Source organism: Adiantum capillus-veneris, chromosome 18 (genome assembly GCF_014529385.1).
Source record: "Adiantum capillus-veneris isolate H3 chromosome 18, ASM1452938v2, whole genome shotgun sequence".
Taxonomy (NCBI): Eukaryota; Viridiplantae; Streptophyta; class Polypodiopsida; order Polypodiales; family Pteridaceae; genus Adiantum; species Adiantum capillus-veneris.
In genome coordinates this window covers 25304154-25322848 of record NC_140948.1, presented here as the reverse complement: position 1 = coordinate 25322848, position 18695 = coordinate 25304154, and the positions used below count along the sequence as shown (strand labels likewise).

The 18695-nt window shown below is 43.2% G+C and overlaps 1 protein-coding gene across 6 annotated transcripts in view; it reads left to right on the top strand.

Annotated features, from left to right (window-relative positions):
* The first annotated feature begins 3060 nt into the window (after positions 1-3060).
* LOC147435370 (F-box protein SKIP28-like) overlaps positions 3061-18695 on the top strand; it is a 71462-nt gene continuing 55827 nt past the window's right edge. Inside the window, exons 1-3 of one of the 6 annotated variants that reach the window (XM_086488447.1) lie at positions 3061-3186; positions 3278-3354; positions 4455-4506. In XM_086488447.1, coding sequence (XP_086344573.1) covers positions 3292-3354; positions 4455-4506 — 115 coding nt within the window. In that variant the 5' untranslated portion in view covers positions 3061-3186; positions 3278-3291. Of the gene's footprint in view, positions 3187-3277; positions 3355-4441; positions 4507-18695 lie in introns of all 6 variants that reach the window. The other 5 variants (XM_086488442.1, XM_086488441.1, XM_086488446.1 and 2 more) reach the window with 5 other exon arrangements.

Genomic DNA, 18695 nt, shown 5'->3' with positions numbered 1-18695 from the left:
ATTGCACTATTGGAAACTGTCTACTTGGCTGCTGCATGTAAGACTCAAAATGGTGTAGTCCATCTTGGTGACATATATGCAGTTATTGGACATTTTTGGTCTACTTGCTCCCAGAAAAATGGCCTACGATCGCTCGCTATGGATAAGTTATGTACTCCAAAGCGTTGTGTTGGTCTGAATATTCTACATTTGTGTTCTCATGTTATTGCAAGGAAGGCCACCTTGTTATTGGTATCGGTAGAGCAAAAGCAGCCCTGGATGCAGATGTTTGCATTTCTGTGTTCTCTTGCGGTTTCTACACCATCTTTTGTCAATTGGCTGCCTTCATACTGGGATGTAGTTTTTGGTACATTTAAAGCCACGATACCTGGACGCCCCCTTGCTTCTAGTCTTGTAGCTGATTGGAAAATAGTCACAAAGGAATTGTTGTGGCATGGTCGAGATGATGCGAGTAGAAATTCACTTAGATTGGAGAGTTGGCACTGGAGTTGGGTTTTTGATCAGACTCTTATTCAGTGGTCTCCAAGACATGCTTATTTTCTCTCCCAGAAAGGTATTGAAATGATATTAGATGTGATCGATGCTATTGGACAAGTGCTCTCGTTTAGACAAGCTACTACAAACACATGTGGAACACCATAAAGGATCTGGTTGATTCCATATCTCGCCGGTTGTGGAGGACCGAATTTGTGATTGGCATTATGTTGGTTCTTCGATCCACTCTATTCTGCAAAGAAGGTGTATTGTCATTTGCAGTCATCTTCTTGAATATAAGAACACTATAATAAGGTATGGAATATAAATAAGGGTGCTACATGGTGGCGAAGTAAAGTTATGAAAGTGTGGCATGCTAAGCTTCTTCTAAAGGAGAGATTATTTATGTGGAGATGAATTGGGGTTCTCCCAACTGACAAATTTTCGCGCTCCAAACAATTAGCCTCCTCACGATGTGTTCGTTGTGTGCAAGCATTAAGAATATTTCACATTTATTGTGGTCTTTTTTTCGTACACAACAATTTGTGGATTGCAACATACACCTCTTCGCATGTGTTTCCCTAGGATACATTCTGGTCAAATTTTCAGGCTTTTTGGAGTGCTTCTACCATTACTTCAGCCATATGCATACTTTTTTGGCTGGGTTAACTTTTGGGTGCTATGGACAATGTGGAGGGCACGTAATGTTTCAGCAGATTCAAGTGGAGTACGTACCTTTCTTCAAAACATCTCTTCGACAGTCTCTTAAAGTTGCCTATGGCTTGGACGAGTGAGCTCTATTTTGACTGTTTTTGATTTATTGCTTGTAATATTTTCTATGGGCTTTCCTTGATTTTAGGTTTCCCATTAGTAATTTAATATGACATTACTAAAAAAAAGTGTGTGCAGTGGTAGCTATGGAAGTCAGTAAGTAGCGATGAATTCAACCTAAAGCATCACGGTTAGTCATATGGATGTTGTTTTCAAAACTGCACTGGAAGTGGTCATTCATGCCATTAAATGATGGTGGCTACACGTGCGGGAGCTCCAAGAGCTTTCATGCGCTATGTTTAGTGTTGTCATTAAAGGCTATTCGCAAGACCATCACCAACTTTGCTGGGGATGTCCGTCTTTGAGATGGCTAGGCGAAGCGTCACCCTATCAGCAAATTTTCTACAGAGAGTGCCATGGCAGATGTGGTGCATGCTTCGGAGATGCACAATAGATTTGTAACAAGAGTAGTTATGACTGAGGAGGATTGTTCAAGAGCAACGGTGCAACCAGTTTCTCTATTTGCATTGTCGTGCAGCGGTGAGGTGCTGGCCATGAGATTCATGGCTGAGAAGGTTAATGATGACTGCAAGCAGTTGCAACATATCTGTTGATTCTAATTGGTTTCACCATAGAACATGCATTGCATGTTATCAAGGATGCAAATTCAAATTTAAATGTCATTCCGGTGTGGCATCTTTCGCTGGAAGATATCGAGCAATTTGTTACCATCAAAGCTCAAGATAGAGGGTAAGTCAGAGGATGTGCATGCGCCATTTGGCGATCTTCATATGGGTAGGCAATGGAGCTCTCACTACAATGGAGAATGTGCAAATTGTTAATTTTGCCAGCAGATATAATGCGCATATGAAGGGTTTCCGCTCGGCTCGTTCCCTTTGCCTGAACATCAACTACCGAGCACTTTCTTGTACACATGAACAATCGTTTGTAAGCTTGCTGACGTTTGCTGCAGGTTCTGACAGCACGTGCGTAGGTCTGTTGGCAGAGGACTCACAGCCTGTAGGAGACCTTGTCGCCTCTGTGAACATGGGCGTTTGAAACGAACGATTCCTTCGAAGGCCTTAGGAATCATCCGCTCGCATCAAAAAACAACTCGAGTAATGCCAAACAATGTTGGATCTTACCACTTTTTGAATCAAAAAATGAACGATCGTGCTACATGTGCGCACTGCAAGAGTAATGGACACACACATAGAGTAAAAGGGCCAATATAAGGCCACTTAAAACATGAGGGCCAGTAGGGTCCCCCAAATAAAAATTCTTTCAAAACATTTAAATGCATAAATGAAGGATAACGTTAGGAAACGAAAAGCCCCATGAAAATGAAAAGTCGTAGGAGATGAAAAGCCCATTTAAATGGAAAGTCAAAAGACATTTCATTTCCATATTAAAAAAAGTGATGGAGTGCATTATCGTTTTTTAAAAGCATTTCCTTCTCTTTAGAATTTCCTTGTACTATGTAGGTAGAGATTTCTTGCGTATGTAAGGTCGATAAAATTATATTGATAAGACTTCTCTATCTAAGTTTAGTGTAATCCCACCATTTATAGGTACAAGATAACACGAAACGTAAGTTTTTTTGCATTTTTTGAAATCTTCGAGTTTTTTATCTTTTATTTTTTTTGAAGCCATTAGTAAAATCTTTTAATTTACTTGGTGACAATAGAGGGACATTCAATTAAATGATATGGAATAAATGATAAGATTGACACTTTTCAATGAAATTGACATGAAAAGATAGATCATATCAAGATCTTGCCATTCCCAATCATAATTCGCATTTATTCAGGTAATAATTTTTAATTAATTTAAAGGTGGCCTTTGTTTAAGACCCCGGTCCGGTTGCGCTAAGAGCGAGCGAGACCACCAGAAGAGCGAATGACAGATCACGGCAATTGAATCGTTGACAGCATTGTAATTGTAAGTGCTCCGTTTGCGCAAACCCATCTTGAAACCTGCGAGTGTATTTGTCTGCATAATCTAAACTCGCACGTCTCTGTTTTATACACAGAATGCCACCATTACATGATATTCGTCTGTGGCGTTGTCTTTGTGTTTCTCCTGGTCTTGACCGGACGCGCATTCTCTGTGAGTTTATGCAGTTGTGTGTCTAGAAGGACACTGAAACAGCATTATAAGAGCATTTGTGCAAACCCATCTTTGAAATTTGCCAGTTTTTATACTCATCCGAGTAGCGCAAATGTGGGATGCTCACCAACCCTCGAAAGTAACTATGCGTAGATGTGGCAGTGGCCACAAGATATGTGTCTGTGTATGTTTACAACGGAGACATAATTCTAAGCTCTCTAATGCATCAATCCGCACTTCAAAACTTCATTATAGAGTGTAAGATTAAGAGATTTCACTTGATATCAGACACATGGATTGATCTAAAAATGTGCATGCATAATCGCGTATTGGATTTTTGTCCCGGAAAATGAAAGCTACACACATTAGGTTTACCATACAGCAACTTGCTCACACGTGTCCTACTTTTGGGACTTTAATTTACTACAAGTTTGTTGTTCTTCTGGGGCCTTCTCTGAGTGGCACCTTCACCGGCATATATGCCGAGTATGCATGAATTCCCACATAGATCTACACACACTTGTGCATGTGGCTTCAAATATAAACATGCAAACTTGAATATGCATATGATATGATGCAGATGGAATTGTATGTTTCCTCTTTTTTTGTTATTTGCTTTCTCGACTCAAATCTCCATTCACATAGACATTTTGAGGGTTTATGCTCTCGTTGCACACATATGTTTCAAGATGAGTACTACCTAAAGCTGAATTACGCATGCAAGTTCTAAAAGATCTATTAGTACATACAGACACTCAAAAACAACATGCATGCAGTTGTGATAGAATTCCTGGCAAATTGTCTTGACTCGTGCATGTACAAAGTTTGCACAAATATGTAGCATTTTGTGGATGCATCTGGTTGTGTGTCCTAAGTGTGAAAGCATCTTTGTTCGTTTTGTCCTGATACTAAAGTTGAGATTATGAAGTTACCCAATGGATGTCATGGACTATCATGTCATAAAGTCATTATGCAAGAGTACATTTCAGCCATGTGTAATGAACTTGCTCGTTTGTATGTTGGGTTATATGTACATCGACAAATGTTTGTCAAAACTACCTTATGGGTGTGCTTTGATTTGCAAAAGGCTGATTATTTAGCAGGTGAGCAAGATGGAAGGGACCGATCAAACATCTAGAGACTCGCAGGAAGGTAAGCTACAAACCTCTTTGTACTACCAGATCACTTGAGTGCGTTCATGGATCTATTTGGTTTCCATGTTTCGTATGGCAAAGAAGTGGATTCCTTTGATGCACTCCACACACAATTATCAAAGTGTCTTGCTAGAGTATGTGCACGTAGTTTCACGCATATTTTTTTGAGAAACCATTTTAGAGAAGTTATCTTATTGAGCATCTATCAAAAAAAGAAGGTAAGATAATGTGCCTCAATACACGCAAAACTGTGGACAGAGTCTGTTGGTTTAAAAGGGAATGGTTACCTCTAGGTAAGCCCATCCTCACTCTATTGGTCCATTATATTTCCCCTATCCTATCATCTAGGTATATAAATAGCCTTGTCTCCACTCAAATTGTGAGCATCTTGTATTAGTCTAGAGTTCTTGTATTGTCTTCAATTGTACTATTATAATCATCTTGGTTTCTATCTAAGTCTCGTTTCTCGTGTCCCTAACATTCAACATGGTATCAAGAGTAGGACATATGAGTCTACTTGTAATGTGCAACGGAAGTGGTTGATGGTGAATGCTCAGGATGAGTGCTAAGTGCGTACTCAAGATTTTTTTTACTAAATGAGAGTATTTTTTTATACTTAACGAGAGATGTGCAAAGACTAGAGAGAGACGAGAGGAATATGGTGAATGAAGGTTAGAGAGAGAGAGAGAGAGAGAGAGAGAGAGAGCGAGCGAGCGTCCCCCCCCCCCCCCCCAAACGAGAAATGGTCCTAGATGTTGAGATGTTGATGGGATCTTGCTGTAGGTGCTTGGATTTGTGAGGCTAAGGGCTACGAATGCGCAATGCTAGGGATGCTGAATAGGATCTGCAATTGTGAGGAGGCTATGGGCTGTGAAAATTGAAAAATATTGGTTTTGTACTAATGCAATTGTATGGAAACACTCCTCAGTGCCTACACGTAGCAGACATTGGTTATGTTCATGTGCAATTAGAGCGTATGCAGCTACTCTAAAGTGTTTGGACATGCATGTCCTGTGTATAGGTTCACAAGGGTGCCATAACACTTCCTAAGCTATCCTAAACTCTAGATATAAGAGTTACAACTTGTCCACATGCACATAGGGCTAGATGTGCATGTGACACTTCTTTATTTATAGTTCTTATATTGCTTATCTCACTCAGTTGTCATGGAGATTTATCCGCAAGATTCTCAATATAGCCAATAGTATGGTTCTTTTTGATAATGGGTGAGATATATTACACTCATAGTAGATTTTGTGAGATTTTCTCTTTGTATGCTCATTTAAGAGTTTTGTTTTAAGTGAGAAGGTCAATCAAAGGCTTGGATTTTATGAGTTGATACCCAAGGGCTTAAAAAATAACGTTTCTTTCTCTTCTCAAACATCGTGGGCTGCTCGCGAGAGCCTTTTTTCCACTATATACCACTCTTCTCACCTTCATGAGCTAGTGCTCTCTCCAAGGCTTCCTCACTATCTATGGCCTCGACACCTTGGGGGTAGAGGTGGTGCAAGTGGAGGTCTTGCACAACCAACTCACGAAAAACACTACCAAGTGGAATAGTAATAGAATTTTCTGGACTCTATGCTAAAGCTCTCGTACTCTCGGGTGGGTTAGGAGGTAGAGTTTTTGGCACAAATAGAGGCATCGTATAATTCTAAAACTATTGGAAGTTCAACAAGCGAGCTATATTGCCTTGTGGATGCTTGGAAAGCAACTTTTGTAACTCATTGATGAGAAACCTTGTATATTCTTATTCTTTAGACTTTATATTTATAGTAAGTATGACCAGTGTGCTTGTTGAAAAAGCAAACTATTAACTTTAAAAGTGATGACGTGGTAACCTCTACCAAGAAAGGAGATTGGGGAAAGGGGCGTGCAGGAGACGTATTGACAAGCGATGACGTGGCACTGTTGTAGAATAGATTTCCTCAATTTATGGTGCAAATTCAGGGCTGCTGACGTTGCACGACTACAAGTGGAAGTTGCTTTTTGGGCGCTATTTGATTTGACGCTTTTGAGAGCAATAATAGCTTTTTGTGTCTATTGCTTTTTAGGCTAGGGCCCTTTAATTATGAGCCTTGGGGGAAGCTTCTAGCATTCGTGCAGTTGTACGCCGTGTCTTGTTTGGAATCTCCCTCTTCCATTTTTAGTTGTGTTGAAGTGTTAAAGTCTATTCTAGTGCTGTTCTTTCAATTGGCAACAAGAGTCGATGGGAATAACAATTGATATAAACGTTATGTAGTTGGAAATAAATCTAAACACTTCAATTGCTTGAATCTAAGCAAAGAACCGAACTGGACACAAGACACTGCAGGGCGTAGTTCCCCGTTTAGATGCACTGGCCCCTAACTTAGTTTTTAGGCCTTGCTTTTAGAAAGTGAAACCGGCCTGTTTAATCCAAAAAGGGCGGTAGACCTTAGACTTAAACCTTATTTGCTTTCACCCATTTAATTTGTCGCCCACTTTACCTGTACTTTCAAGACACAACAAAGGGGAAAGGGATACAGGTTGCTAGACTGCACCTGTATGAGAAGACCGACACCAGATTGGCCCCTAAATTAGGCGCCCCTTTCGGTATTTCTTTATTCTTCAACAGAGGGAAGAAAAGCTGCGGTTCCCTACAAGTTGCCCCGCACAACCTTGGCTGAATTTCAACTGTTCTGGCCCGATTTCGGCAGCATAATTGTACTAGGACTCTTCATTGTCAGTATTCCCACGCATTAGATGACTTTCCTGACGCATACGGACACTTTGCAAAACCTGGCGAGAATCTGCAGCACGCTGAATTCTCTGTTTTTGCCCCGAAAATGCGCCAGATCACTTGTACAGCGGTCCCCTCACGTCCCCGAACCTCTTGGGGGTATTAGGGTCCGTTTAGGGCCGAAACCCTAAACTGGCAAAAATACACAGCAGGCTGTAATTCACTGTTTCGGGCTCCGTTTTGCGTGCCGGTCGCATCCGTAGCAAGTCCTCGAGCTCCCGCACCTGTAGGGCTACTTGCTCTTTGAATCGGACGAGATTTCGCACGTGAAACCTCTCCGAATCACCTGTACCTACGGGGGATTAGCCGCTAGCTAATCCAGTACTTGTGCAAGAGGCTCTTGCCTCGGCAATCGTGCATGAACCCACACAACTGTACGTTGGTCAATTGAAAAGCCCACTAGAGGGGCATAACATACTGCCATAGGGGAGAGAGAGCAATGCGTAGCGTGCAGGGCATCACTCCTGGCACCGCACTGTACATAAGAGGGAAAGGAAGCACTCCATTGAAGCTCTCAACCTGTGACAGGCTGAAAATGAGCCCCTCCCCTCTCTAAAATCAGCGCCCCCTCTTCATGCATGAGGCAAGTGCACAGAAATGTGCCACTTGGCACATTTACAGGCCATTTCCCGTTTCGGGGTTGTCGCCTAAAAATCTCCCGACCAGTTGTCCAGTTGACTTCACTGCAGAGTAATCCTTGTCATTCCGGAGGTAATGACGTGAACACATTTTCAGGTCCTAAAATAGCAGTTCCCTAAATTTTAGGAGATGCTGCCATTGTATCTTTCTAAGTCATCAGACCCCCTTTGTACACTGCAACCACACCCATAACTGAAATGTAGCCCCTGTAGCAAAGGATTCCTTTGGCTAGTCAATGACCCCATAGTCCTTGTCCAACGTTAGTGCTCTCTTGCCCTCAGGCCTGGACTCCCTCTGAACAGTTCCACACTAGCTATGCAATGCAGGGCAGTTAGATTTCCCGAGGGGTGTTTCCAAAAAGTGAAAATGAATAAATAATAAGAAAGAAATCAACAAAAAGGGTAGATAGTAGTCACACACTGGTGACATACCTCCCTCTTGAAATCTCAAACGTCTTCGTTTGCATCTATGTCGTACATGCTCACAATCAACACTGATGAATTCAACACCTGTCGACACATGTACGACACATACATGCTCTTTGTCAACCCTGGTGTATTCAACACCTCGTCGACACATGTATTGCCTGCGTGTGAACCCTGTCCCAATGACATAGCGGTAGCTTTGCACTGTGCCGTTGCTTTGAGTCATTAACTTTCCAATGACAAAATGGTAGCTACGCATTTTGCCACTGTCTTTTAGTACACGTTGGATCCAATAACACTTTCGAGCATACTCAAACCGACAGTTTAAGAATGCAGTTACACATGTACCCTTTAATAGAAGCAATTACTGTATCCTTGACAAACTGACAAGAAATACTCACTTCTATAGCACTAACCAAACTTTTGGACTTTCCATAAGAGCAATTGCCAAACTGACAATCTGTACAGCTCTAACATTCATGTACCATGTACATCATTTCTTTCAGAAGCCATTGTCACATTGACAATCCATGTAGCTTTGAAACTCAAGGGGTCAAGGTAGGTTGCAAATCGAAGGCTTCAAGGTAAAGTGATAACACAGTTGGTGACTCTGCAAGTTCACGTTCTTCCATCCACTTAGCATCCATTGGTGGATAGTTTCTGAACTTCACCAAGTAACGCCTAGCAACCTTGCCTTTCACTTTCCTTCTTTGTGTGCCAAAATCTGTTCAGGGACCAAGATCTCGTCAAGTTCCTCGACTTCCGGCTGATCTTCAGCTGGTATATCTTCTGGCACATCATCCACATAGGGTCTGAGAAGACTCGCATGAAACGCATTGTGAATCTTCCAACTGTCAGGCAATTTCAGCCTATATGCAACATCACTGATTATGTCGCATACTTGAAAAGGCCCATAGTAACGCATGCTGAGCTTTGGAAACAGTCTTTCCTTGCCCTTCATCTTCTTTAACCTTGCCTTTTCAAAGCGTAAAAGCACCCAATCACCAAGTGAATATACCACTTCACGACGGTGACGATCAGCTGCTTTCTTTTGCTTTGCCTGAGTCTTCTCTAAGGCCACTTTGACCTTCTTGTACATTTCATCCATGTCCTGAACATACTTATCTGCTTCAAATATCTTGTCCTTTGTATGCAGTATGGGAGGAACTTTCTTGCCACCTTCAACTATCTCAAAGGGTGCCTTGCCAGTTGATGAATGCACTGTATTATTGTATGCATACTCCACCAATGGCAAATACTGCTCCCACTTTCCTTTATGCTCTGACACGTAGCACTTCAGCAGATCTAGGACAGTAGAATTTGCCTCTTCTGACTGCCCATCTGTTTGAGGATGAAATGACGAAGAGAATTTGAGCGTTGTGCCCATATTCTCAAACAAGCCTCTCCAAAACAAACTTGTCATGCGTGGATTACGGTCGTTAACAATCGATTGTGGCATGCCATGATACTTGAAAATATTGCTCATAAACAAGCGTGCCATCTGATCTGGCTTTATCTTCTTCCTGACAGGAATAAAATGAGCCTGCTTGCTGAATCTACAAATGATGGTCCAAATACCATCGTTTCTTGTTTGCGTTCTCGGAAGATCAAAGATAAAATCCATAGCAATACTTTCCCATGGTTTATCTGGAATAGGTAGTGGTTGCAATAACCCTGGTGCCTTTTGCCTGTCAAACTTGACCTTTTGGCATATTAGGCATTCTCGCACAAAGGCATCCACATCTCTTCTCAATGTAGGCCAGTAGAAGAATGTCTCAACCGCTTTAACTGTAGCATCGATACCACGATGCCCTGCATACGGTGGGACATGACTCTCTTGCATAACTTTGCGTCGCAATGGCTTTGTGACACACAATCTGCCATGCATCATCATGAACCCATCTTTGAGAAGATAGTGTTCATGACGTTGTCCATCCATTAGCTACTTGAAGACCCTTGCAAAATCTTCATCATTTGCATACTGTTCTCTCATATCATCAAGTTCATGATGATAAGGAATTGATACAGCTGAAATTTGTGGCTTCCTTGACAAGGCATTAGCCACAACGTTCTTCTTGCCTTCCACATGCACAATCTGAAATGGAACATGGACAAGATATTTGCCCATCGCATATGCTTCTCAGATAACTTTGCCCGTGTCAAGAAGTATCGCAAGGTCTGATGATCCGTTTGGATAGCGAACTCTGCACCTAACAGGTAGTGTTTCCAACTTAAGAGTGCATGAATCACGGCGTGCAGTTCTTTTTCATAGATTTGCATAGTCTTTTCTGGCCCTTGCAAGATTCTACTCTCATAGGCTACTACCTTGCCATCTTGCATTAGCACTGCACCAATGCTACTACTGCAGGCGTCACACTGGACCACAAATGACTTCGTAAGATCTGGCAAGACAATGACTGGATCTGAAGTCATCTTTTCCTTTAAGAGATTAAAAGCTGAAATCTCTTTCTGTGTCCATCTGAAGGTGATTGCCTTCTTTTGAAGAGCATGTAAAGGTGAAGCAATCTCAACGAAATTTCGGATAAACCTTCTGTAATAGGAGCATAGTCCCAAAAAGCTTCGGACATCGAGCACAGTCTTCAAATCTGGCCATGATTTGATCGCTTCAACTTTGGCAGGATCCATTCTGACACCCTCCTTTGAGACAATCTGTCCCAGAAAGTGAATCTCTTCCAGGAAAAAATCACTTTTCTTTGCATTGATGAGCAACCTATGGCTGCGTAGCTCTTTGAACACAATGGCCAAGTGATGCCTATGCTCCTCTTCATTCTTTGATTAGACTATCATGTCGTCAAAGAATGTACCAACAAATTGCTGGTGTGGACGGAAAATTATGTCCATCATCCTATTGAACGTAGCAGGAGCATTTGTGAGACCAAAGGGCATCACTAAAAATTCATAAAGGCCAAACGTTGTTCTAAAAGCAGTCTTGTGCACATCCTGTGATCTAATGCGGATCTGATGGTACCCACTCTTTAGATCTATCCTGCTAAACATAGCTGCTCCTTCTAATTTGTCGAGAATATCATCAATTCTAGGTATAGGGAACCTATTCTTGATGGTATTCTTGTTCAGTGCACGGTAGTCGATGCACATACGCCATGAGCCATCCTTTTTTTGCACCAACAACACTGGAGAACAGAATGGAGATGAACTGGGCTGAATAAGCCCCTTTTCTAAAAGCTCCTGTACTTGGTTCATTATCTCTTTCTGCTGAGCCGCACTAACCCTGTACGGAGGCTTATTTGGTGGGCTACTACCTGGCACCAAATCTATCGCATGGTCCTCGGGTCTCTCTGGCGGTAATTGAGACGGTAATGAATCGGAAAAACAGTCACTATAGTGTTGTAAAAACATTGACCTTTCTTTATCTAACACAGATAAATTTGATTCATCACAATCTGACACTTCACGTGCAAAGACCAAGTACGCAGAAAGATGCTTTGTCATTACAGAAGTAATAGCAGAAGCTGATACAGTGGGAATAGACTCCCCTCTAAGCTTTACATCCAGAATGTGAGTCTTTCCCTTGCTCTGTACAGTGATCTTTTTGTTGTAGGCATCCATGATTCCCTGTACACAAAACAACCAAGGAATACCTAGCAGCACATCACATCTGTCCAGTGGCATGATGTAATCTTCAACATCTACATAGGACTGGATATGTAGGCGCAACTTTTCGATGATGGGTGTCACAGCCTCTATATGGCCAGGACATGCCAAACCTGCCTCTGCTGTATACCCTATCTCTTCAGATCTGATTCTCAACTTTGAAGGCAATTCTGGGGAAATGAAGTTGGCTTTGGCACCTGGATCAAAGAAGATAAGCATTGTTTGATCCCTGACCTTTCCCCATGCTCTGGAAAGCTCACTTGCATCTGAATTTGGCTTGTCGCCCACCATATCTGGCACTAGACCAGCCATGGGCCTCTTTCTTTTCTCGTCCTCCTTGTCTTCAGAATCAGCTGGCCTTTTCTTTTGAGGACAATTGTAAGCAATGTGGCCAGGCTGCTCACAGATAAAGCATTTGTTCTCTGACCTCAGGACCTTCTTTTGCTCTTCCGACTTGCGAGGAAAACGTCTTTTCCATTTCTTTGCTGGTCCCTTTTCTGATTCAGTCGTAGCTTTGCCTTTCTCTATGTTGGCCGGCTCCTGAGTCCCTCTAGGAACCTCATTGGGAACGTACTTCTTCGTTGAATTTTTCTTGGCTGATCCTTCCTTGACGCCAGTATTAAATTCACATTCTTCTCCCTTGAGCAAACCATTGCCATTGTTTGCTACCTCGATGAGCTGCGTCAAAGTAGTGGCTTTGGTCTTCGTGTAGTACTTTCTCAATCCTTTGGGTAGGCCACAACAGTATTTTTCAATCTGTTCTGTCAATGGCACAAACCTATAGGAAGTTACTGGAAGTAGAGCTTTCCAAAACTTCCGATTGTAGTCATCCAGATTCTTGCAAGTGGCAGCATTAAGCTGTTGCCATTCTGTCATGACATCTGCTTCAAAGTCATCAGATAACCATGCTGCTGCAAATATCTGCTTGAAGTAAATCCATGTGGACGGAGCTTGCCCTTGAAGCAATAAAGTTGTCCACCATTGTCCCGCATTCCCTGTCAAGAAAGTGGCTGCCTTGCGGACCTTTCAAGCCTCTGTAAAGTTTCCCCCTGCATAGGCCTTGTCAAACTGCTGGAGGAATGAGAGAGCCTTCTTCCTGTCATCAAACCCTGTAAAGGCTGTGAATGTCACACCTTTGCCACCTTCTTTGCACGGAGTTGGCCTCCCTAGCGGCGTTAAGTTCTCATATGGAAGTGACTGAAACATGGGAACACTGTTAGGGTTCATTTGTGTTTCTTGACCCGTTGTTAAGTTGACCTGGAAATGCCATATTTGGCTGTTGATTTGTAATTCCAGCCATACCAAAATTTGCCTGTGGCATCTCAAATTGGCCCTGAATGCTTTGAAACCCTGGTAGCATGTGTCACCAGCGTGTGACTACTATCTATCCTTTTTCTGTTGATTTCTTTCTTATTATCTATTTACTTTCACTTTTTGGAAACACCCCTCAGGAAATCTAACTGCCCTGCATTGCATAGCTAGTGTGGAACTGTCCAGAGGGAATCCAAGCCTGAGGGCAAGAGAGCACTAAGGTTGGACAAGGACTATGGTTAGCCAAGTGGGGTCATTGACTAGCCAAAGTGGAATCCTTTGCTACAGAGGCTACATTTCAGTTCTGGATGTGGCCGCAGTGTACAAAGAGGGTCGGATGACCTAGAAAGATACAATGGCAGCATCTCCTAAAATTTAGGGAATTGCTATTTTGGGACCTGAAAATGTGTTGACGTCATTACCTTCGGAATGACAAGGGGAACATTTTCTTACTCTGTCGTGAAGTCAACTGGGCAACCGGTTGGGAGATTTTTAGGCTGCAACCCCGAAACGGGAAAATGCTTATAAATGTGCCAAGTGGCACCTTCTGGTGCACTTGCCTCATGCAACAAGAAGTGGCGTTGAATTTAGGAGGGGGAGAGCCTCATTTTCAGATTTGTCACAGGTTAAGAGCTACGGAGTGCTTGCTTTCCCTCTTATGCACAGTGCGGTGCCAGGAGTGATGCCCTGCACGCTACGCACTGCCCTCTCTCTCCCCTTTGGCAGTATGTTATGCCCCTCTAGTGGGCTCTTCATTTGACCAATGTACAGTTGTGTGGGTTCATGCGCGATTGCCGAGGCAAGAGCCTCTTGCACAGGTACTGGATTAGCTAGCGGCTAATCCCCCGCAGGTACAGGTGAATTTGGAGAGGTTTCACACCAGAAATCTCGTCCGATTCAAAGGGCAAGTAGCCCTATAGGTGCGGGAGCTCGAGGACTTGCTACGGATGCGACCGGCACGCGAAACGGAGCCCGAAACAGTAAATTACAGCCTGCTGTGTATTTTTGCAGGTTTAGGGTTTTGGCCCTAAACGGACCCTAATACCCCCAGGAGGTTCGGGGACGCAAGGGGACCGTTGTACAGGTGATCTGGCGCATTTTCAGGGCTGAAAACAGAGAATTCAGCGTGCTGCAGATTCTCGCCAGGTTTTGCAAAGCGCCCGTATGCGTCGGGAAGGTCAGTCAATGCGTGGGAATACTTGGGAATACTGACTGTGAAGGGTTCTAGTACAGTTATGTTACCGAAATCAAGCCAGAACAGTCAAAATTCAGCCAAGGTTGTGCGGGGCAGCTTGGAAAGAACCACAGCGTTTATTCCCTCTTTTAAAGAATAAAGAAATACCAAAAGGGGCGCCTAAGTTAGGGGCCAATCTGGTGTCGGTCTTCTCATACAGGTGCATTCTAGCATCTGTATCCCATTCCCCTCTCTTGTGTCACTATAGCGCAGGTAAAATAGACGACTAATAATGGGTGAAAGCTAAATCAAGGTTTAAAGTAAAGTCTACCGCCCTTTTTGGATTGAGCAGGCCGGTTACATGGTTCCATCGACGGGATTAAATCACTTTTTCCCATAGAAGTGAGCCTTGGTCAGTTTTGGGCTTGAAGACACAGGGGATCATAGACCAGACACAGGGAATTGCAATTATGGCTGACAGACCAGATGATGTGACTGAAGAGGTTTCCTCTTCACAGGGTCAACAGACACATGAAGCGGGTGAGTCCTCAAGACCACCACAGACAAATGACAATATATTCAGGACCCAGTTGGCTACTGCTGTGGCTATGTTCACACAAGTAATGCAGAACCCGAGGTTTTTAGCCTTTCTGCAACCTCCTGTTCCGTCTCAGCAAGTTGGGTCACTGGATCATATTCAAAAGCCTGTTAAGGCTCGAGCACAGGTGATTCATACCGCACAGTCAATGGAAACACCTGTACACTTGACGGAGAACATGCAGTCTCCACAACCTATGCCTAAGGTGCAAGAACATGTGGTTGAGATGCCAGTTTTTCAAGCTGTACCAGTTCAGCCCGCCACCTTTCAGCAGCCTATAGCTGGTTCTAATGGGCAGGGAAGCAACCTACAGGCTATGCAACAGGTCTTCCCACCACCTTCAGTACACCCTCGCTATTTTGGAGGTGGATCGGTATTCCAGAGCATGGCTGGTCATGCACCTGGAAATCAGTTTTACACGCCAGGAACAGTGTTTGGGGGTGCTCAAACGATGATGCCTAACCCCATGTACAGTGTCATGGGTATGCAACCAGGGTTTTAGAGCACTCAGGGCCAATTTGGGATGCCACAGGCAAATTTTGGTATGGCTGGAATTACAAATCAGCAGCGAAATATGGCATTTCCAGGTCAAGTTAATAGCGGCCAAGGAACACAGATGAACCCTAATAGTGTTCCCATGTTTCAGTCACTTCCATATGACAATTTAACGCCGCTGGAGAGGCCAACTCCGTACAAAGAAGGTGGCAAAGGTGTGTCATTCACGACCTTTACAGGGTTTGATGATAGGAAGAAGGCTCTCTCATTCCTCCAGCAGTTTGACAAGGCCTATGCAGGGGGAAACTTTACAGAGGCTTGAAAGGTCCGCAAGGCAGCCACTTTCTTGACAGGGAATGCGGGACAATGGTGGACAACTTTATTGCTTCAAGGGCAAGCTCCGTCCACATGGATTTACTTCAAGTAGATTTTTGCAGCAGCATGGTTATCTGATGATTTCGAAGCAGATGTCATGACAGAATGGCACCAGCTAAATGCTGCCACTTGCAGAAATCTGGATGATTACAATCGGAAGTTTTGGAAAGCTCTACTTCCAGTAACTTCCTATAGGTTTGTGCCATTCACAGAACAGATTGAAAAATACTGTTGTGGCCTACCTAAAAGATTGAGAAAATACTGCACGAAGACAAAAGTCACTACTTTGACGCAGCTCATCGAGGTAGCAAACACTGGCAATGGTTTGCTCAAGGGAGAAGATTGTGAATTTAACATTGACGTCAAGGCAGGATCAGGCAAGAAAATTTCAGCCAAGAAGCACGTTCCCAATGAGGCTCCTAAAGGGACTCAGGAGTCAGCCAACGCAGGGAAAGATAAAGCTACGGCTGAATCAGAAAAAGGACCAGCAAAGAAATGGAAAAGACGTTTTCCTCGCAAGTCAGAAGAGCAAAAGAAGGTCCTGAGGACAGAGAACAAATGCTTTATATGTGAGCAGCCTGGCCACATTGCTTACAATTGTCCTACAAAGAAAAGGCCAGCTCATTCTGATGACAAGGAAGACAAGAAAGGAAAGAAGCCCATGGCTGGTCTAGTGCCAGATATGGTGGGCGACAAGCCAAATTCAGATGCAAGTGAGCTTTGTAGAGCATGGGGAAAGGTCAGGGATCAAACAATGCTTATCTTCTTTGATCCAGGTGCCAAAGCCAACTTTATTTCCCCAGAATTGGCTTCAAAGTTGGGAATCAGACCTGAAGAGATGGGGTATACAGCAGAGGCAGGTTTGGCATGTCCTGGCCATACAGAGGCTGTGACACCCATCATTGGAAAGTTGCGTCTACATATCCAGTCCTATGTAGATGCTGAAGAATTTTACATCATGCCACTGGACGGATGTGATGTGTTGTTAGGTATTCCTTGGTTGTTTCGTGTACAGGGAATCATGGATGCCTACAACAAAAAGATCACTGTACAGAGCAGGGGAAAGACTCACATTCTGGATGTAAAGCTTAAAGGGGAGTCTATTCCTACTGTATCAGCTTCTGCTATTACTTCTGTAATGAAAAAGCATCTTTCTGCGTACTTGGTTTTTGCACGTGAAGTGTCAGATTGTGATGAATCAAATTTATCTGTGCTAGTTAAAGAAAGGTCAATGTTTTTACAACAGTATAGTGACTGTTTCTCCGATTCATTACCATCTCAATTACCGCCAGAGAGACCCGAGGACCATGCGATAGATTTGGTGCCAGGCAGTAGTCCACCAAATAAGCCTCCGTACAGGGTTAGTGCGGCTCAGCAGAAAGAGATAATGGGCCAAGTACAGGAGTTGTTAGAAAAGGGGCTGATTCAGCCCAGTTCATCTCCATTCTGTTCTCCAGTGTTGTTGGTGCAGAAAAAGGATGGCTCATGGCGTATGTGCATCGACTACCGTGCACTGAACAAGAATACCATCAAGAATAGGTTCCCTATACCTAGAATTGATGATATTATGGACAAATTAGGAGCAGCTATGTTTAGCAGGATAGATCTAAAGAGTGGGTACCATCAGATCCGCATTAGATCAAAGGATGTGCACAAGACTGCTTTTAGAACGACGTTTAGCCTTTACGAATTTTTAGTGATGGCCTTTGGTCTCACAAATGCTCCTGCTACGTTCAATAGGATGATGGACATAATTTTCCGTTCACACCAGCAGTTTGTTGGTACATTCTTTGATGACATGATAGTCTACTCAGAATGAAGAGGAGCATAGGCATCACTTGGCCATTGTGTTCAAAGAGCTACGCAGTCATAGGTTGCTCATCAATGCAAAGAAAAGTGAGTTTTTCTGGAAGAGATTCACTTTCTGGGACATATTGTCTCAAAGGATGGTGTCAAAATGGATCCTGCAAAAGTTGAAGCGATCAAGTCATGGCCAAATTTGAAGACGGTGCATGATGTCCGAAGCTTTTTGGGACTATGCTCCTATTATAGAAGGTTTATCCGAAATTTCGTTGAGATTGCTTCACCTTTACATGCTCTTCAAAAGAAGGCAGTCACCTTTAGATGGACACAAAAAGAGATTTCAGCTTTTAATCTCTTAAAGGAAAAGATGACTTCGGATCCAGTCATTGTGTTGCCAGATCTTAGGAAGTCATTTGTGGTCCAGTGTGATGCCTGCGGTAGTAGCATTGGTGCAGTGCTAATGCAAGATGGCAGGGTAGTAGCCTATGAGAGCAGAATTTTGCAAGGGCCAGAGATGACCATGCAGGTCTATGAGAAAGAGTTACTGGCTGTGATTCATGCGCTCTTAAGTTGGAAACACTACCTGCTAGGTGTAGATTTCGTTGTCCAAACGGATCATCAGACCTTGCGATACTTCTTGACATAGACAAAGTTATCTGAGAAGCATATGCGATGGGCAAATATCTTGTCCATGTTCCATTTTCAGATTGTGCATGTGGAAGGCAAGAAGAATGTTGTGGCTGATGCCTTGTCAAGGAAGCCACAAATTTCAGCTGTGTCGATTCCTTATCATCATGAACTTGATGATATGAGAGAACTGTATGCAAATGATGAAGATTTTGCAAGGTTCTTCGAGCAGCTAATGGATGGACAACGTCATGAACACTATCTTCTCAAAGATGGGTTCATGATGATGCATGGCAGATTGTGTGTCACAAAGCCATTGCGACGCAAAGTTATGGAAGAGAGTCAT